At 38.7% G+C, this 22,770-nt stretch overlaps 1 protein-coding gene across 20 annotated transcripts in view; it reads right to left on the bottom strand.

The window, feature by feature from the left end:
• The window catches only part of ROBO2 (roundabout guidance receptor 2), a 1,315,320-nt gene that overhangs the window by 127,500 nt on the left and 1,165,050 nt on the right, over positions 1–22,770 (bottom strand). For all 20 annotated transcript variants that reach the window (XM_077480077.1, XM_077480086.1, XM_077480092.1 and 17 more), the window contains 3 exons: positions 17,677–17,801; positions 12,575–12,746; positions 1,001–1,206 (listed from right to left, as the gene is read on the bottom strand). In XM_077480077.1, the coding sequence (XP_077336203.1) occupies positions 1,001–1,206; positions 12,575–12,746; positions 17,677–17,801 (503 nt within the window). The remainder of the gene's footprint in view (positions 1–1,000; positions 1,207–12,574; positions 12,747–17,676; positions 17,802–22,770) is intronic.

Here is a 22,770-nt window from a genome sequence, read left to right as displayed (position 1 = left end):
GGGTCTCAAACTGGCGGCCCTCCGGCTGTTGTGAAACTACAAGTCCCATCATGCCTCTGCCTGTGGGAGTCATGCTTGTAACTGTCAGCCTTGCAATGCCTCATGGGACTTGTAGTTTCACAACAGCTGGAGGGCCGCCAGTTTGAGAGCCCTGACATAAAGGGTCCTCATCTGCAGATTGTCCCTTGCTAAAGCATTTCACCCTTAATCATAAAGATAGGGATGGTCAAGGTAAAAGTATGCTTTTATATATAATGTCAATAAAATCTTAGTAATTAAAAGCTTGGTTACTCTAATCATTAACCCTATAGTGTGTATCCACCTTAAAAAAAGTACTGTTGTGAAGGGAAATGTATGCAATACGCAAACTTCCTCACCAGTGTTCACTCATATACCCTAGCAAGAACTAAAACAAAAATCCTATATAAATATATGAAAAAATAGTAAATAAATAAAACAATTGGATCGTATAATATAAGGATTAATAATATAATAATAATATAAGGATTTTTATACATTGATTATATATCTAGATTTTACCCTTTGGGCCATGGATACTTAACCTATGGCCCCTCAGCTGTTGCAGAACTAAAAGTCCCATCATGCCTCTGGCTTTTGGAGTCATGCTTGTAACTGTCAGTGGCTTGCAATGTCTTCACTTCCTGTCCCATAGCCAAAACAGGGAATTTGGGGGTGTTACCAGAGTCACCAGAACTAGTGTCCCCATTGGAAGATTTTCCCTCTATTGCTGCTTGGATGTCAACCCAAAATTTGGGATTTTCTTTTGCTTTCACTTTTGATTATAATAGTAAATAGGATAAAAAGAGATAATGAATCTCCATAATGGGAGCATAAACAGCAATAAAACCTGACAGGTACACTAATGCCTCTCCACTCTATCCAAAACTTAAAAAAAAAAAAAATGCAATTAGTGACACTTTAAGATACATAAGGAACATATAGTTGAACAGAAAATGCTTGCCTATAAATTATTGCTAACCTTTAAAGATTTAATCTGCAGGGATCCTTGATCAACAATAGATAGTCTTGTATCTCTTCCCATAAAATTAAATCCTTCTTTTAGCCAGCTGATAACTGGCATGGGCTCGCCCGTGGCTTTGCATTTCAGAAGCGCCGTACCATCAACTGCCAACGTCTGATTGGCTGGACCTTGCAGGATTATTGGTGGTGGTCTATCCGTTAACACTAAAATAAAGCAGAAGAAAAAGGTAACAAAAGGAGCAAAATATACATAACGAGGATATCATAAACCAGCTAAAGAAGTTATAGCATAATTAAAAACCCTAACAGTTATTGCAAAACCCGTTTAAATTCCAGCCAATGATGGTTAAACATTCAATGTCAGCATCTTATTTGTTGCTGCAGTTGACATTTACCTGTACAGTGATGGGGTTGGAATGTGAGCTACTATTGTTGTTACATCATGCCCTTTATGTTACTTTTATGAAAGCATAAATTAGAAAACTAAGCAGGCTATTAGCTTTATGGCAAAATTCTCTACTCATTTGCATATTTTTCGATAACACATGTCATTTATTTTAACTACCTAAATGGTTTTCCATAATGCATTAAATGAGACAGATCAATAACAGATTAAAAGTATTTTTCGCCAGGAAGAACACTCAGCTCCAGGGCTCTTCGGCATCTTACATCGTTCCAGGCTTCTGTGACACTCGGGTCAGAGGTTAAATGAACACTTAGAGGTTGCAGCCAGGTGTGAACTTCCATACTGCCATTTAAAGTGGGTCAGTCAGGTATCATTTCAGGAGCCTTCAATTTTTTTTCTGTGTTAATATCTAGAATGTAGTGTTGACCTACAATCTATTTTCTGTTTATATATATATAGACCATTTCATAGACCATTAATTATAGTTAAGGTTCACTGCTTGATCAAATGTGTGGCATAATGTATATAATTGGTAAAAAATGTCTAAGATCACGCAACAACCATAAAGAAAAAACACTCTAAAAGCACCAAACGGGGCAGCCATGATTTTTTGTATACTAAGTAGTAGCCATGAGAGTGGCTACTATTTGTGGCAGTTTACTCTGATTGCTCTGTTTTGTCATTTCTTAGAATAAAGGGACAGATCTGGACTAAAATTCTGTGCCAGTGAAGTCACTGATCCCTTCATCAGCTGACAGTTCTTGGACACACTGATTAACCTTACAAAATGGCCCCTTCCACATGGCTGCTTCTACTACGGGCAGCTAGTTAGTTTATATTATAGCCTGAAGGTGTCACTGTTGTAATTGCACTGCTTTTAACATGATTTTCCTAAAATGTACAGCTAATCCTTAATCTTTATATACATGAGGTTGATTTACCAAACACAAATAGCCTGTTCACTTTAAACAGGAATTTCCCCTTACCTTGGTGCATATGGTATACATTCATTTTGCAAAGAATGACAAATCACGTGCAAGGAGAAAAAAAAAACAGTACTGTTGCTTGCACATGATTGAAAGTTGCAAGACAGCAAAGCCTAACCTCATTCAGAAAGCTAAAGGAAAATTCCCTCGCAAAGTGAATGACCTATTTTCTTTTAGTATATCAACCCCAAAATGTACTTACTGTAGATTTAAAAAAATGCTGATGGTATTTTGATGGAAACCGATAGAGGAAAACAAGTCTCAATAGTCATGGTTCTGGCATTACATGGAGACCATTTTCCAGTGAATTATTTTTATAACTATGTTCTATATTATTAGTGATGAAGTGCTTTATCAAGGGAATTGAGATATTTAAGAATTGCACTTTTATTATCATGAAGAAATGCATGTAGATTTGTCCAATCAAAATTGAGGCTGATTGTCCACCTTGCCTCCTGCATCCCTTTACTATGCCCTACTACTACTGACCTCAGGTAAGCATCTTCCTCAGCCGGTCACAGCTCACATTTGCAGTTCTTCAGTCATCTTCAATGAGTTGCTAAGCTGTAGAATACTATGTATGTGTTGCTTTTCTCAGTAGGTTCTAATGAAGAAGCAATGTCCTTAAAGGCTGCAAGTATACAGCTTCTCCATTAAAGCCAGGAGAAAAGCCAAGCATGCACAATATGTGTTAGCTTGCTGGCTCAATGAAGGTCTAGCGTAGGTGAAAGCCAGTGCAGGAAGTCACATGCGGATCTGAGGTCGGTAGTAATGAGAAAACATGAAATGGAAAAAGGAGGAGGACAGTTGGCTTCAAAAAGTATTGTCATGTCTTAAATTCTAGAATAAGATTTGCCTGGACTATTAAATTGCATAATTCTCTGCAGTTCAGTCAAATCTCAATGCAGACATTCATGAAAATCAAAGGTAATTAATCTGGGATTCATTTGATTCAATCACCCTATTGTTAAGTGCATGTTTTTGGTCTCAATGAGAGAGAAAAAAATTGGTTGACTGAAAGAATATTAGATTGCAAAATGTTCCAAGAGGTGAGCTGACTAAAAGAGAACTAGAATTTAAGATTTTCGTTTACTGATCTAGACTTTGTTCATCAGCAGAACAATAGGGAAGAACTCTGCCAAGCTTCCAATGAATGAACAATGATCAAATAACCCCTAGTACATCCTCACTGAGACCCTAAGGCAGTTAAATTAAAGAAGATTCTAGTGACAATCAGTAAGTATACTATAGCTAAGGAAAGCTACCAAGCAGCAATGTCTATGTAGAGGAATTTATTTAAATGTGACTTTTTCAAGGCACGGGGCGTAATACATATCTTTATCATGGAATATGTGATGTGCGTGATATAAATGCATGCACCATTTTGAAATATTTTAATATAAATTTGACTTATATTAACAGAGTGAAGCTATAAACTTTTCTTATTTTGGGTGCGCTTACAAAAGTATAATTGTTGTTCAACTAAAGGGATACATTTACTACCCTGTTTCCCCGATAGTAAGACACCCCCGATTGTAAGACGTATCGGGAGTTTCAGAGGGGTCGGCTAATATAAGCCGTACCCCGAAAGTAAGACATATGTCTTACTTTCGGGGAAACACGGGGGTATTGCCGCCTCCCTCTCATCTAGCTGCGCGCCGCCTCCTGCCCACGTCCGCACCGTCCCCCTCTCCATACGTCGCCACGTCTGCCATTTCCCTCTGATCTTAATGAGCGCCGCCTCCTGCCCACGCCTGAGCCGTCCCCCTCTCCATACGTCACCGCGCCGTCCCCTGCACTTATCACTGCCGCCTCCTGCTTAAAATACGGTAATGCACACAGTATTAATCATACATCAGTAAAACATACACACTGGCATACTGGGGTATCATCTGCTGTATGTAACCCAGTGGGTATCAGCAGGTGTCGCACTGGATTAAATACAGCAGGTGGTACTGTATCACACATAAATCTGTTTTATCTTCCAGTATTCCACTGTTCGTTCTTACCATTTTTCATTGTTTTACATGTTATGCAATGTTGTAACAAGACATTCTTGGCACTTCCTTTTATAAAACTGTTTTGTGGTGAATACAATACTGTTCAGGTTGTTAATAAATGTTAATTTTATGGTTAAAACAAAAAAAAATTTTCCAATATAAGACATACCCCGAAAGTAAGACATAGTGGGGCTTTTGGGGATAAAAAGAAAGTAAGACACTGTCTTACTTTCGGGGAAACACGGTAACAACGGAGAGTGAAAAATCTGGTGCATGGCAACCAATCAGCTTCCAGTTTTTTTTTGTCAAAGCTTAATTGAACAAGCTTAAGTTAGAAGCGGATTGGCTGCTATGCACAACTGCACCAGGTTTTTAAATCTCCAAATTTAGTAAATCAACCCCATAGTCTTTAATTTTCTCTATGAATCTGTTCTCTAACATCTAAAATACAATGTTTGGATAATGTTAATGAAATGTTTTGCATCTGATCCAGAAGCACTATGCCTTACAAAGGTTCTTTGGAGCGTAAGGGGCTGGCATTAAACATTTTATTTTATTTTTTTATCTACATTTTTGTCCCTGAAAAACACTGTTTCCCATAACCAAAATAACAAGACATAGAAGCGGTAAATAGGCTTTCCAAAGAATAATGTAAAAATAGAAGACTTACAAAGAAAAAGGTCAAATCACATATTACAATTAATGGAGATCTAAAAACACATTTTTTCAACTTATCCAACCGGATTTGCAAGTAAGCTGCTAACATTATGCAGAGTTATTTAGATGTTTACAATTAAATTAGACAAAATGTGATTTCACATACACTAAAAAAAAGAAAGATACAGTATATATACTGTACTTAACTATTCTCAGGCAACTCCTGTCTTATCACATGATTGGCTCTTCTTTCTCAGCTAACACTGGCTACAGGGGAGAGAAGGAAGCGCCAACAAGGGATGGCTTATAGTAAGCCAATGGGTGATGTCAACTCATGCATTCCAGCTGTTGTCAGATTGTTTTGTCCTCTCCCCTGTAGCCAGAGCCAGGAGGTCACATGACCAGACCAGAGCATCCTGAGAGTAGGTGAGTATGCAGATCTTCTTTTACAGGGTAGTTAGTATAGCTGTTAGACGTGGGGACAGAAGCAGTTTTAAAGTGTTACTAAACCACAATAGTAAAATCAGTCTGTATATGCAATAAATCATGCTTGCTATACTCACTGGGGAACCTAAGATTTTAATCCTGTGCATTGTGTAAAAAGGCTTTTTTTATCCTGTCCTCAATCCATCTCCTGTTAGTGCAGAGCCTTGGGAGCACTCGGCTCAGTTTGGTGTGTATTTTTTTGGGGAGGAAGGGTGCATGTGATCAGCACAGGGGCCAATCAGCACTGTCCAGACCAGTGGCATACCAAGAGGGAGTGGTTCGCCCCAGGTGCCGCACATTAGGGGGTGTGTCAGTCCAGGGGTGTGCAGTATTAAATGAGATCGCAGCAGGACCGTCATAATAAGGGGCACCCCTGCACTTTCCCAGCTTTGTAAGCAATGCATCTGAAGTGCATCGGGCCGGCAGGGGGCCCAGCAGTGTGGGGGAGGGGGCTGCCTGTCTCCCCATTCATCCAATCAGGCAGGTTGATCCTTGGCAATCTTCAATGTCTCCCGAGTCCCGAGGTAGCTGGAGTTGGTGGGCAAAGCCAGGGGTGTGGCTACCTCCTCCACTCCTCCCAAAGACTCATTCACTGGCTGATCCTGGAGGACAAAGAGGAGGACACACAGGAGCCACGAGGGTTTGCATCTGCAGCTATGCACATAGCACTGAGCACATTGTCACTGTATACAGCCCTAACCTGCCCCCATAATATCCTATACAGCCCTAACCTGCCCCTATAATACCCTATACAGCCCTTACCTGCCTCTATAATACCCTACGCAGCCCTAACTTGCCCTTATAATACCCTATACTGCCCTAACCTGCCCCTATAATACCCTATACTGCCCCTATAATAACTATGCTGCCCTAACCTGCCCCTATAACACCCTATACTGACCTAACCTGCCCCTGTAATATCATATACTGCCCTAATCTGCCCCTATAATGCCCTATACTGCCTTATACTGCCTTAGCCTGCCACCATAATACCATAAACTGCCCTGACCTGCCACCATAATACTGTATACAGTCCTAGCCTGCCACCATAATATCCTATACTGCCCTAACCTGCCCCTATAATGCCATATACTGCCCTAGCCTGTCACCATAATACCCTATACTGCCCTGATCTGCCACCACAATACATTATACAGCCCTAGCCTGCCACCATAATGCCCTATACTGCCCCAACCTGCCCCTATAATGCCCTATGCTGCCCTAGCCTGCCACCATAATACCCTATACTGCCCTAACCTGCCACTATAATACTCTAACCTTCTAAATTTAGCAGCAATTCACACACTGTCACTCAAAAGAAACTCCTGCTCTCTTTTAAGCAACACGCTTCGCGTGCTGCGATTTTGTTGGGGGGTTCCAAATGTCCTAGGTACGTCTCTGGTCCAGACAGAGGGTCAGGAGTCATGCAGCCTCATAGGACAGTCAAAGGAGAATTAAAACTCCTCCTACAAACTTTAACCAGTGCTTGGCCAGACACTGATAGATGTCACAAGACTGCTATATACTGCTGATTAGAAAAGGTATTTAGCAATTTATAAAAGAACAAAGATTGCCACGCTAGTCTCTAATGAACAATATAAAAACTGAATAATAATACTTAGTTCAAAAAGTGTTCATAAATTGTCCAAACGCTCCTTGTGATTCTTGGGGTGGTGGATTTTTGTCATAATTATGTGATTGCCAGCTGCTTTTTTTAATCACCATTTTTTACCCGCACAATTACTATATCTCTTTTTTATTTGGCAGTTTATATTCACTAAAATAATTACATTTCCATGTTCTGTATACTATGGGAGACCAGATATAGTGAATGCAGGGTCCAGGGTTTAGTAACAATTAAGCTTAGTTAGTATTACCCCGGAATTCTACTTTAACTGAAAATACAGGGTTGTGCGGTGTAAATCCCCGGACTGGGTAGACAGAAAAAATAAAAATTGGGCAGATACATCTGTGTTTTATCAGTTTTGAAGGTTTTTTAGGGTAAAAGGTAACCATCTAAAATGTATTCAAATGGAAAGAAGTTTATCTATTCAGTATATTATTATTTGTGTACTTTTTTTTTCCCATTCCTTTTTGCCCTAGGCGTGCAGTGGTCCCAAATCACCGCCAGAAGCACAGGCAAATTTATCAGGCATTTTATGCAATTTAAACAACACCCAGCTATTTGAAAGAAAAAAAAAATCATTACCAGTGGCCTATGGATATTTATGCAAATATCACTGCAGGTAATTACTTTAAATGTAATCTTTCTGCATTGCGAGTAGTATAAAAGTTAAGGAAAGCATGAAAAAATGCATATAATTATTTCCCTTCCCCTGACATTTCCAGTGTGATATGAAAACCACAAAGCTCTTTAAATGGATCTAACCTCTGCTGAATCCCCATCAATTTTTTTTGTATTCTGTTACAAATAGACTGCAGTCTTTTACACTTAACACAAAGAATTTCTCATCACTGGTATCCTTGAACCCAGCTTGTTCTTCGCAGTAAATCTGCAGACTTACCAGCAGGTGCAACTATTAACAGCTCAATGTTCTGCAAGCCAATGTTTATCTCTTGTGTTTGTTCCAATCACAGCGCCTACCCAGAGTCACCTCTGCTCCGGAGACAGATATGGAAAAATATTGCCAGACTATTAATTGAGAGGACCTTTTAATCTGTGTAGTAATTTCAAGCGCACAAAAATGCCTAATTTTGTCAGGTGGAGAGGACAAAAAGACTAAGAGAAGGAGGCTAAACAAAAAAGCAATTAGAGCATCTGATGATAAACACAAACTTTCCAACTAACAATGCCATTTTCTTGCTTAGTTGTATGATATATTTATTCACTGACCTACTTTGAGCAAAGCAGAAAAGTTGTTTTAATTGTGACAAATCTAGAGAGGAAAAAAAGGCAATAATTCTACACTTGTTAGTATGGAAGGAATGGTTTTTGAAAGCAAATGGAAATGGTTATATAGTCAGAGGTATAACAGTAACTGTTACAGGATCTGTGACCCACTTCTAACCCTGATTGAGGAATCATTGTCTCCATACTCCTTCCTACAACAGTATAAGCATAATGATGATAGGTACTAAAGTATCTCTATGTGATTATAAAGGGAGTGTGATTATAAAATCAGTATTCCACTAAGGAAACCAATGACTGTCATAGTGGGGCTAATCTCCCTCGAAAACTCAACATTGTGTTATAAATTCAGTGGATTATGGCAATCTTAAAAGATAAGCTCACTTTTTAGAAAAAATAAAATAAAAACATTGTTGGAGCCTTTAAAGCATCAAACCAGTGATCAGCAGATAGCTAGTGCCATGCAGGTCTCCAACAGATCTGCCAGTGTATCTGTGTGCCCATATATCCCATCAGATACAATATGACAGGAAGAGAGAATGAACTACCACAGTGCTCCACAGCACCATGGTAGTTCATTGGTAGTTCATTGAGAATTACAAACCAAAAGCTGCAAAGGCTGCCAGAGCTTGTTGTTTTCCATTCACAGGACACTGTGAATGAGTGACACAGCCGGGCGGGCTGCGTTTAAAAAAAATCCCCACTAGCTGTCAGATTGGGGAATTGGAGAGGTGCGAGGACCAGTCCATTCATAACATGTTACATGTTGCAGAGAAGAAAAAGTCCCACCGCTCCAGGAGCACACATACAAAATGTGAACTGTTCTCTTGGCCCGGAAACTACAGGTGCTCGCAATTGCCGACAACAACAGACGAAAATAGACTCTGGACTGCCGCGCTCTTCAGAAAAAACACCTTTCTTTATTGGAAGATCACATCAAAAACTCAGCAAACACAGCAGAAAAAGAAAAAGCTGACATTTTGCACCAACAATAGTGCTTAATCATTACCATGGCTATGATTAAGCACTACTGCTAGTGCGAAACGTCAGCTTTTTCTTTGTCTGCTGTGTTTGCTGAGTTTTTGATGTGATCTTCCAATAAAGAAAGATGTTTTTTCTGAAGGGTGTGGCAGTCCAGAGTCTATTTTTGTCTGTTACATGTTGAACCCTAAATAAGGGTGTAACATGTGACATGTTATGAAAGGTGAACATATCCTTTAAGTTTGGTCCCTTACACCTTTGCCATAAAGCATGACCATTTTTAAAGTGACCTCACATTGAACATTTCATACATGTAATATGTATTGGGAAAATGCAAGGGAGGGCAATCCTAAAACTTGTATTTAGAAACATAGGTTCACACATCTTCCTTATTCTAATCTGGAACTAGCTTTCAGACTAAAGTTTGCTATAATGTGCAGAGAATTTGTTCCATTTTTCATGGTAGGTACATTCATTATATTGGAAGAAATACTTGGGCCCAGGTTCACACCTTGGAGCTGATTTACTAAAGACAAATAGGTATTCCTTGCTAAGTGAAGTTTTTCATATGCACTAAGCTCTGGGTAAAGGCTCTCTTGCAAAGTGCAATTTTCCTTTCAACGTTAACAGTTCTGCCTTTAATAAATCAACCTCTTTGAGTCAAAACACAGAGAAGGTTGGCTTAACCCATAGAAGGAGTTTTTTTTTTATTTAGCAAGAAAGTGGGAAACAAGCACACACAGCTATTGTGCAAATAGTCACCAAAATAACAGCAAGTTTCTTATTCTACACAAAGTTTTGTGATGTCACTAAACTTCTTTCTGCATTAGTTCTGTTTTTAGATTTTACTACAAGTGTTTACTACAAGTGAAATAGTATTCTGGTTCTGCCTCTTCTTGTCTTGATGTGTTTCAGACAGGAGGAAAGTGCTCTATGGTAATATGACGCAGATCACTTTTCAATAAAATGTTGTTTCACCAACAGATAGAGTTTACTCTCACTAAAACATTTTATTAAATATGATCCTGATCGAGCATCCCTTCTGCTTGTTATTGATGTACGCATTCGACCGAGACTTTTTTCACATATTTTGGGCCTGTCTGGCTATTGTTTTATGTTGGAAATGTGTGCTTGAAGTTATCAACTTCACGACACAGGTGCCTACTGTTTTATGCTAAGAAGGCTATTAACATGTGCCTGAAAAAAAACTCCACCCCCCACGGTCCACTTTTGGATCCAATTATTTAACTGCAGCCTACCGTTATACCAAGAAACTTATAGTAATAGAGGTTGTCCAAATTTGTTTTAGAAAGTTAAGTTAAGCTGGCTGGATAATCCCTCCACTGTCACCTCTGTAGATGGTTGATGTTGTTGAGTTATTGCATAAAAAGTATACTTGGGGTTATCAACCTGATGGGTGTTATGGGTGTTATATCCCTATTACTTCATTTGTAATTGAGCTTGAGCCACACAGTTAATCCAAATGATTTTTTTATGAAATTTCTGATATTTTGAAATTTATTTTTTCGAGTCGTGTCCCTGCATGGGCTAACTGCTTGTGTTTTTGTTTGTTTTATTTTCACTGTCAGTATCAAAAACTTAATAAAAGAGATGCTTTGAAAAATGAAAAAATGTGATCCTGAACATCACATCTTTAACAATGTGGGGGTTATTTACTAAAACTGGAGAGTGCCAAATTTGGTGAAGCTCTGCATAGAAACTGATCAGCTTCCAGGTTTTATTATAAAAGCTTAACTGAACAAGCTGAAGTTATAAGTTATTCAAGCTGTAATTGCTACTAAAGCAACCTTTATTAATCCTTTATCAATACTGCTGGGGGTCCTAGTAGATGACAGACTGAGCAATACCATGTAATGTCAAGCTGCCTCAATGTCTCAATGGTGATCCCAGCATAGGAAAAAAATGATTCAGTCGCAGGGAGTATAAGAAGACAGGGGGGCACACAATGAGATTGGAGAAGCGGTTTAAACTTAAATTGTGCAGGGGAGTTTTCACTGTCACGGCAATAAGGATGTGGAACTCTCCTCCACAATTGGTGGTGGCAGCAGTATGGATATTTTTAAAAGACTCTTGGATGTGCATCTTAAAGAACACAACATACAGGGATATGGGAAATAATTATAGACACTGACACACATACACCTACACGGGTTGAACTGGATGGACTCTATGTAACTTTGTAACTATGATGTATGATCAGTTTGGCTACAGTGAAATTAACATTTAGGGATGAGCGAATCTGCCTGGGTTCACTTTGCAAACAGTTTATCAAAAATGTCTTTAAGTTTGCGAACGTTGAAGTCTATAGGGGATGTATTTTTTTTTTTACTCAATTATGCACATTTTTAGAGCTAATAAGCAAGCTATTGTAAAACAAAAGGTATGGGAAGCTGGCCACTGCCATTGGGTACATATACTGATGTCAAAATGGAAAAAATAAAAATCAGTTTTCTCCCTAACAGCACTAACACACACTAACAATGTTGATGCTGTAAGCCTTCCTATTAATAGAAAGGGGGGTGGGTTATAAATTTCTTCAAAGTATTGGTCCTTGTGACTCAGCTTAACAAGGACAAAGGTTTTCCCATGCATTATGGATGTTCCTTTTTTCTTGCAGCAAACCTGCAACGTTTTCAGCCAAGAGTTTATGATTCATCAAACCTGATTTTCAGTAATATTAAACAATGTTTAGTAACATGTGAGTGGGGTACTTTAGGGTAATAGGTAATATCATATAAAAGCCTCTTACAGGCTGACAAAGATATGTGCTATGTATGTTTAATATGGTCATGGTTAACATCTTAAAACTGCCAGGATACAAAGAGGATGAATCTATTTACAGAAAGAAAAAAAAAAACTTCAACTTGTTTAAACTGTAATGGGACTGGCATCAAAGTGGCATCATATGCATCTGGTAGCAGAATAGACAGACAAAAAAAAACAATTACATGAGCTACAATGGCAATATTGGAACAGAAAGCTGGCACAAATGATAGAAACAAGACCCCAAATGTTAAGGGACACAAGGCTGACACAGTTTAATCTTTTCTGTATATAAAGTGCAGTCACCATATAATTTCCAGCAGTGATGGTAAAAATGGACATGTTGCCCTTGACAGATATTTTTTCTCCCTTTCACAGAATGACAGCGACTGTATATACTCACCATCAGTAACTTCCAGCTGGGCCTTGGCCAATATGCTTCCAGCTACTGTCAAAGCCTGGCAAATGTAGAAGCCAGCATCTGAGCGCTGAATGTTGGAAATGGTTAGATCTCCAGTTGGGGACACTGAATATCTACTGTTGGGTTGCTGGGGTTGATTTGGAAAAAGCAAATTCTGTTGAAGGGAAATAAAAAGGTAAACAATATAAATAAAAGAAAAGTTGCTCAAGATAAAAAAATAATAGTCTGCAGTGGCTAACGTCAGTAACTATCAGTGGGAAATTTGTATAAATGATCATTTATTTAGTTTTTTTAATGTCAGATTTCTGATACTTTGTTTCCTATTATGTCACTCTTATGCCGCGTACACGCGACCGGACTTTTCGAGGGACTAGGTCCGACAGACTTTCAACGGAGTTCTGATGGAGTTCTGATAGAGTTCTGACGGACTTTCCGAATGAACGGACTTGGCCACACACAATCACACCAAAGTCCGACGGATTCGAATGTGATGACGTATGACCGGACTAGAGTAAGAAAGTTCATAGCCAGTAGCCAATAGCTGCCCTCACGTCGGTTTTTGTCCGTCGGACTAGCATACACACGAGCCGATTTCTCGGTAGGAACTGGGTCCGGCGGAGTTCCGGCGTAAAAATTTGAAACATGTTCCATTTCTGAAGTCTGTCGGATTTTTGCAAATCAAAAGTCCGCTGCAGCCCACACACGATCGAATGGTCTGCCGGAATTGTTCCGCTCATGTGTACGTGCCATAATAAAGAAAGTCAAAAAGACATGTAGTAAAGTAGCCCACATCAATCAATCAGATATATAGAATACCTTTTATCCATCTGACTACTGTCTGCCCTGTTGCTATAAAAGGCGTGTATGATGTAAGCTGTATAGACCTAAATTCTGGTGAGAATATAATAATCTAGCATGCAAATTAAAAGGAATGATTATCTTTTTTGGGATAAAGTAGGAAAGAATTTGAACCAGTGGGTTAAATTAAAACAAAAAAAAAACACCTACTTGATTCCCCCATTTAGAAATTTGATGTGGATGGGGGAACTACTTCTGCTGAGCTATTGGGGGGCAGACTACCCCACTGATCAGCACTGCTTGCTATAGCTGACTGTGCTAATCAAGTGGGACAGGCTGGTTGTACATGAATCATACCTGAATCAAAATTTGGGCCAGTCCCTGCTAAACCAGCCACATTTCAATCCATGTATGGCCAGCTTTAGAGGAATTTCCCCTCACTATCGCACTTACAAATACTTCACCGGGCAGGAAGTGAAAAATCTACAATAAGCACACAGAGCTGACACAAGGCTCTAGCCTTCTCTTAATCCATTAAAAAAACTGACTCTAACTGAAAAGATAGCAAAAAAAAAAAATCAGGGCTCTAATCTTTAGACGCTCTGTCCAAAGTAGTTTTGGCTGGACATACACTTTAGGTTTCATGCCTACTGTGTGTTTAGCCTCGGTGCATGAGAGTCTGATATAAAGGTGCAGCTGGAAGGTAGCCAGTTAGCCAGATAGGCTTCTGGCATCCTTTTGAACTCTTTGAGAGGCTAACAACTGTTGCGGATAGACAGTGCCCGAGCCATAATTACTTTTAAAACCATATGCACCCAGGGACAAATGCCCAGAACAGAAGCAGTCTGCATTCAAGGCATTCATCCTTGGGGGCATATTGCACTAATTGTAAGTACCACTCGGTGCAATATTCAGTCTTGTCTAACTAGAGTCAGCCTCTCATAGAGTTTCATGCACTGGGGGGAAATGCTCAGTGTGCATGAGGCCTAAAGTTCCCAGGAGCCCCACAACACTTTAAGGGGTTGTAAAGGTAAATATTTTTTCACCTTAATGCATTCTATGCAGTAAGGTGAAAAAACATCTCACAGTGCCAGTGCCCCCAGCCACCAGTCTTACTTACCTAACCCCTCGAAAGTCCTGCTCTCCCGATGTCCTCTTCGCCGCTTAGCCTGGCCGCTGATTGGCTGGAGTGGATGGATTGAAAGCAGCGCAGCCATTGGCTCGCGCTGCTGTCAATCACATCCAATGACGCGGCGGGGAGGAGTCAAGTGACACAGTGAGCAGCTGCCGGCTGTATCACGGGAGCCCGCCCGCAAGTGCTTCTCACCATGCGAGGGAGCTCTCATGAACGTGTGAAGTGTTTGCGGGGGGAAGCCGAGACAGCCTCCAAGGGACCCCAGAAGACCAGGTTCAGGGCCACTCTGTGAAAAACGAGCTGCACAGTGGAGGTATAGTAATAGGATAGCTATAATTATGATGGGTGTGACTTAGCACTGATAGGTCCAGCTTATTACCGAAGAATGGCACATTATTTATGTGTTGCCTTGATGTAGGAATAAAGAAATAGAAGGCTCCATTGCATTAATTGTACAAAGAACTGTGTCACCTGGGATGCCTACTGAACTAATTAGTAAACACATTTTATTTGAATAAACAGCAATCAACATGAACCATAAAATATGAAAAGTCAAATGACAACCTTATTTTGTTTCATTTTCTAAATAAATTACATTAATGACATAAATTAATTTACTGTTCATTGAAATGAATGAATATACTTCCTACATCACCTGAGTAGATCATTAATTAATTAACATGTAAGAACACTTGATGGTCAGAAATGGTACCTGATGTAGAACATTATTTTGCATCTCTTGTATACAAATCAAGCCATTGAAATATTGACAAGTACATTACATGGCACATGAATTATGTCACATGGGTGTTTTGTGTTTACATTGTGGCAAGTACAGTTCTACCCTATGGGATGCATTTAATTAAACAGCAAGCTTCTGTAATTAATTTAGACAGAAAAAAGCTTCATCCAGAACCTAATAGCATTCAATTATGAGGACAAAGAGTACAATTCTACCTTAAAACACTGCACTGGCAAAACAAGAGCTATGGAAGATTATAAAATAGCGTATTAACACTATTCAATTAGCTTGAATTGCTTTAATCTTCCAAATAACGAGTTCCGTTAATTAGAAGCTCTTCACTTTATAATGAAGAGATGGTTGTCCACTTTAAAAGATTCATGCACACCACTACAGAACCACTTAACATAAACATTAGCCTGTTACCAAAATGAAGCTGACTCTGCATTGTTTACTACTATGCTAGTGTTTGCTCTTATGGTTGTTTTAATTTAGTCTGATGGAACCCAATGGGAATATCAATGTGTTGATTTGGAAGATATGTACATCAGCTAGTAAAATTCCTGACAGAGCCCATATTAACGCGTGTTGTTATGCCCCATGGCAGAAGGTTCCTTATGTACCCTTGGTAAATAAACAGTTTTCAATACAAGCCCCCATGCCATGGTGGCACTTGGTCATCCTGTCTTTATAATGAACTCACAGGGCACCTGTAGGTTCACAGGTCAGAGGTGGAATGAAAGGGTCTTCTCCATCGTCATGTACTTTCCTTTGCACATCAATTTTAGGATAGCATAGGCTGCCCAGGCAATACGTTGGTTCTTGACTTTTTCTGGCCAAAAGCTTAAACCGATAGCACAGACTGTTTATTGGAACCATATTGTTCACATGGGTCATCAAAGGGCAAGCTACTCTCTATGGTTAGTGAAGGCGCCATTAATGATTTTTCCCTGGCTATTAAAGCTCTAATGAGCAAAAATGTGTTGGAAAAACAAGCACTATGTTCACCAATGAGTTTTTCTATTGAATTTCCTCATGATACTATTGGCTGTTTGTAATTTGTAGGCCCCTGTAACTAATGTAAACATTTGCAGGTCTTCAGTTTTGCTCAGAATCCAAAATCATGCTTCTAAGTTTCTAAAATTCCATGCTAAGGCTTACATCAATGCTAAGAGGAGGGGCTTGTCAAGCACCCTCTAACTGCCAAGTTTAAAGGGATTTACTAAGCCAAAAGGATCATCACACATTTCCATGTTTCATTCGCAAATCTGCTGCTGGTTAAAACTCATCAGCGACAGAATATGTGAATCCCAGCTCATGAATTCTCTTTCTGAAAACAAAGATGTGCAGCAGCATCACTGCTTCCTCACTAGTTGCATAAATTCTGTAGTGTTTCAGACAGTTATGGCATGAGTTGCATCAGAAAAAGTATACTATAGCTACAGATTTTTAAATTCGATCCCTGCATAAGCTGCCTTTGTGCTCCAAATCAATTGACTTTGCCTAGGCTGAAATTATGTCATCAGTCTGCTGCAGCCAGGGAAAGCATTCCCTCATTCTCTTAAAATAGTGAATACTCTTGACCTGCTGTGGTGTATAACAGAACAATGACGGTTTAGTTGTGTTCTGATTACGCTTAGCAGAGAGGAGGCGAGGACAGAGAAGTCCATCTCCAAGAAAGGAATGTGTAGCTGATAAATGCCTGTGTTAAAAGTAGATATGCGTGTGAACTCATTAACATTTTCAGCAGACTACTACTGTAATACCAGCATTATCCTCATTGTCCGCATGCCCTGTTTCATTTATTTGTATATGAATATTTAAGCATTTTGGGCATCTGAGTAATAAGTTGTGTCCCCATGGTTTAAGAATCTTTATGTGGAGGTGTTATACAGCATCGGTTGATTTAGGTATTATTTCTTTAAATATTCACAAAAGTGAGGCAAACTGGCTGGTTGCGGGGAGATCCAGTACATGGAGACATTGTTTACATTGATTTCTCCTTATCCACAGTAATTAGATTGCAACATTGTTACTTTGTAGCAAGTCACAAGTTGAGAGGCTGCAGCAGGATATGACACAGCCAAGAACTGCTCAAGCACAACGATGCACATAACTGAACCACCATCTCAGTCCAGGAAGTAGATGCTGACCCTGGATGATGGCTGAACAAAGATGGCTCCCTCCTTCTGAAGAGAAAAGCAGACAGCGAATTGTCAGTGGGAGTACCGTGATCTCTTTGAGAGGTAATAAATACCAATAAGTGTTACACTTACACACTACTTAGGGTGCATGCATCGGACTGCTAGGTCTACTTTATTATAATTACACCCTTATTTTGGTAAGGTAGCAAATGACACACATACGATTATACATGAACTTCTTATGAAAATTTAAGACAATTCTCACCTGACTTCCATCTTTCTGCCAGAATACAGCTGGTTGTGGATTGCCCTTAGTCTCACAGGGGAATGTCACTGTCCGGCCCTGAGCTACAATCTGATCGCGGGGCCTGACAACAAATTGAGGAGGAGCTGTTGAAAAAAAAAAGAATGATGATATTACAATTTCCAACTGCAAATAAACATTATAATGAGATAATATAATATATAATCTGTCAGTAGTGAGCATTAACACATTTCTTAGGGTGTACCTGTTGTCTACTGAAAATGTTAGCGGGTTTGTTGGGCTAGATAACTGTTTAGGAGAAATTCAGCTTTAGGCAGAATGTTATGGTCCTTTCCTGGGAGAACTGGGATGACATATACTGGTGCCAAACAAAGGAATTACCATGGTAACAAGAATTTACTTTGGTAAGGTTGACATATGAGGCCTATTGTTGCATGAATCCTGAAATTGTATTACTTACTGGATCATTGTTGGCGTTTAAAGAGGCCAGGTGACAAAGTCTCTGTAAGGTCCATATTACAATCCACATTTTAGAGCTACCTAAATTTGGTGCACGAGTCCCTGTCAGAACCAAAAGTGTTGCAAATGCTTCATGAATTTGGTGCAATACCTTAACACGAGGGATCTAGTGTGCTTCTATATGTAAATTAAATATGTCAAGCGGACATATTTATCTATATATCTAGATGTCGTCAAAATGCAGTGAGCTGAACATTAGGATTTCCTATAAAATAATTAACTGCACTATGTTTAGCAATGGGTATACATTAATTAATCATTGAGCACAGCATGTCAACTGTATGAAGCAGATTACATGACCACATAACAATAATTTAACACCGAATTTTTGTCATTGTTACACACAAGCACAGCCATGCTAGCATTGGCATCCAAGGACAAACAGTTTGTCTGTGTGACTAAGCAGAGTATTAGTATTCAGACAAGGCAGGTAGTAGGTTAAAGTTCCACATTGCCTAATGCCTTTGATGAGCTGCCTTAGAATGCTTTTAATTTAGGCAGTTTTCATTTTGAGAGAGGAAAGCAGCAGACATATAAAGCTAGTTGAAAAAAAAAAGTCAATTTGCATTCCTCTACTTTGCTTTAACGGACATAAATGCTTCTTCATTATGTCTTGTTTTATCCGTACTGAGGAGTGCTATTGTACTAGCTTTAAAAATGAGGTGATTAACCTTGAGGTCTTTCATTGGCATACTGAAGCCCACCTCTCACATGGCCTATGCTTTTTATTCATGTTCAACATGCTGATTTCCATATCGTCCCATTTGCCAGACATCTGCTGAAAGAAAGCCCTATCTGATTTTATTCCTATTCTAATGTATTCAGAAAAGGTGGTCAGACCCAAACACACTTATCTAAATAGTGCTGAAGATGGGAATTTTTTTTGTACTTTGTAGAAGAAATTATTCCTCCTTCTCTAGAGACCTTTAAAAGGAACAGATGAAAAATATCAGATAGGTACAATAGTAAAAGATAGAAGAGCTGATCTACCATTATTATTATAAAATACTTCATTATTGGGCATACATTATCCATTATTACAGCCACTGATATAATTTAAAATGTGACTGCAATTCAAGTGTTCTTATAGCAATGCATTTCCTATACCTTCAAAGAATATCAAAATCGCAATTGTTTGAACCCAATAGAGAAAATAAAGACTGAACTTCTAGCAGTTGGCTAAATTTGGGTTGGTCAGGAGCACACCCCTAGCCTATTGACTGAATAATGATGGAGTAGCATAAAACTGATGAGGTCATTCCTATCTATGCTCACTCTGTTCTTCCCTTTCAGCATGTTCATGGTCAGCATATGGTACATAGTTGGTCAGATTGAAAAAAATACATATGTCCCTTAAGTTCATCTAACAGGAAAATGAATAAATAAAATAATTGAAAACACCCATATACAGAACCCTAAACTCACAATCCAAAGAAAGGCAAAAAAATCCTTATAATGCATGATCCAATTTGCTGTGCAGTACAGCAAAGCCTGACTGGTTCCTCGCGCTGACTCTTCCTCTCTCTGTCTGAGTGGTGCTCTATAGGAGATTACAGATTCATGTATATACCCTAGTTGCATTTGAAATACATGTAATTATTTCTAATGAATACATTAGTGGCATTCATTGCTGTTTTTTATCTGCTTGCAGCTCATCTTTAATTAGATATCTTTAAACTCTTTAATGATCTTGACAGACAAATGGTTAATACTATATTATTTTTCTGTCTATAACCCCTTTTCACGTGGGCGTCCTCCATTCCTTCTCAGTAGGGAAGCCTAGACTGATCCCCTGCTGAGTTAGATCAGAAAATAATGAATGTCACGTATGCTACAAACTTGTTTGTTCCTTTTTTACCTCCATTTTGTGACGGAGGAAAACATATCCATGTAATCCTTATGACCAGCTGTATCTACATGGAATGCATGTGTGTATGAGGAATATGTTTGTAAAGGCCTGCACAGACCAAGCATATATTCTGTGACATGAAGGACCGATTTTTTTTTAAACAATTCCACAATTGTTTAATACCAAGTATATACATGCAAAGATCATGGCAAGAATTTGTAAAGGATAGGTCCTCTGAAATGGGACCAGGAGTGAACATGTAGTGTGGGACCCAATAACAAATACAAATTCTAAACTGAAGGCCCCTAAAGAGGAATTCCAGCTTATAATATGGTTTTCCCCAATATTAGAACAGAGCCAAAACCTTCACATTGTAATATGTACTATTGTTAACTAAATTAAGCTGTATAGCTTCATAAAAGGCATTTGATACCCAAGAATCATTTGTTATCACTTTAGAACTGTCCACTACTGACATTGATATGACTGAAATTTTAATGACTTTACTTTTAAGTTTTCCTTGACTACACTTGTGTTCATACAAAGCAATGGGTGTATTTAAAAAAATGGCATAGCAATTTGCACAGTTAAAGTTTATGTACATCCATCCTGTGCAAAAAGAAGGAATTGTATTAGACTATTTTCTATGCCTGATAATTGTTTTTTCCTAATTAGAGAATGAGGATCTATCCACTCATCAATAGCCAGTGGGATAAAACGTAACTTACATCAGAACCTTTTTACAAATATGTATCAAAGACTGTATAAGTGTGAAGTAAAATGTTCTAAATTGTCCAGTAATACACTCCCACCACCCCAAGAAGAGATTTGCATAGGTGGGTACGCATGTTGTGTTGATTGAGATCCCTCTCTTTTGTTTGTAAATTTTACCATCCAACAAGTAGAAGTTATGTTCCAATACAGATTTAAGGAGTTCCAACACAAACTATAGGCAACTGGAAGGCCACTCCTCGAATCCTTAGGAAAGATTCACAGGCCTGAGTTGTGCCCTGTATTGCCATATAGGGCCTCAACATCCAAACTTGCCAGCCACACACCTTCATTATCATCTTCCCTATGTCGGACACTAAATTGGATACTGAGTATCCTCAATGTATGATGACAATTCATAGAAATAGCGTCATATGATTGTATTCGCTGGTTTCCTCAGTTATGTTTTTGGTTACCTGAGACTATTGGGTAGCCTGGAGGTGTATTGTTATTTGTGCTCTCTCGGAAGTGGTTCTCCTTTTTGGGAGCACTTTGGTTTCATTCTTTCTTTGAGGCTCACAAGCTTTTTTCTTAATTTAAGCAGGGGGGGGGGGGGGGTGAGACTCCATATGGTTTAATGGTGGTGATAGCATAGTACTGATTACTCTGCAGACGGGCTCAAGGAGGATGGGAATTCTAAATATTTTCCCTTATCATGACTACACTTTATTTACCCTGATGTTCCCCTCTGAGTAGCCAGTAACTGAGAAACTTGGAATGCAGTATGATCAGACTATATTAAATCTTGTTTTCGCTAAGTATCAAATGATTAGTTATATCTGTATTCTGAGATTGATTGTCAGGGACCCAGATCTTGTGTTTGTGATTGTCTGTTTATATCCCCAACCTGTGGAATATCCTGAATATAAAGCATCAGTTGGGGATTCATTTTTCTTATTTTCTAATGATCAGTTATATTAAAGTGACCACCAGTTGATTGGTGCATTTTTAAATTTTTTTGGAGTCCATATACCCCTCCCTATACGTTATACGCACATATACAGCCTTTGATACAGATTTTTAATAAAAACCTAATAAAGGCTAAGTTTTATTCTAGACTGTAGACAAACCCTCATTCTATACTTAGGATTGTATTTTCCAAAATGGGCAAAAGTATTTATCCCAGTAAGCCTATTGTGAGTTCAGTTTGGGCAAATGTTTTTAATTGATTTAAAATTGAAAATACCACATTTGGCCATTAGATGGCGATGACTGCTATAGGGAATTATAATACTTAGTGCCGTCCAGTTGCCAGATACAGTATTTTCCCATTTTAAATGATTGAAAAAACATCCTGCACAGCAAATATCTAATAACATTTGTGTGTTGTGCTCTATTTGCACAGAACAAATGTACATACATTTTCACTGGGTGAATTGCTATGAACATTTTTTTAGAAATACAACACAGTCCCTGTACACCTCTAACAATATATCTGGACAGATGAAGCGCTATTACTAGTGATCCCAAACCCTTACAGTAACACTTTAGGGATTAAATTCAGGGATTACCCCTAAAATTAGGACAGTAGGGAAGCATGGTTAACATAAAATAGAATTTGTGATGTGTCAACGTAATTTTTTTAATAATAATGAATATATACATTTTATTTTGTGTAACCTCAGCAGCATTTCCAATGAGAAATATGCTTACTGTAGGCCAGTGTCTGTATGGATAGATATTTGATGAGGCGTTTACTACATTTATATGTTCTGTCATGTCTGTAAATATTTCAAAAGAAGTAAATAATATATCACCATTATTAATGTATTAAACCGAGTACTACATGCAACCACACACAGGGTTGTTTCCTTTGGTGAAGATTTGTCACTGTCAGCTCCGTGAAGTGATAAATTGTTCACGTGACCTTATACAAAACAAATTAAAATACCATCTGACAACATAAATGGACATAATACTCGGTAATAAAATATTCTGAATGCAGCAGGAGCCAT

The sequence above is a fragment of the Lithobates pipiens genome, unplaced genomic scaffold, assembly GCF_037356315.1.
Source record: "Lithobates pipiens isolate NorthernLeopardFrog02 unplaced genomic scaffold, aLitPip1_a1.2 Scaffold_16, whole genome shotgun sequence".
Classification (NCBI taxonomy): domain Eukaryota; kingdom Metazoa; phylum Chordata; class Amphibia; order Anura; family Ranidae; genus Lithobates; species Lithobates pipiens.
This window is presented reverse-complemented; position numbering and strand designations above follow the sequence as displayed.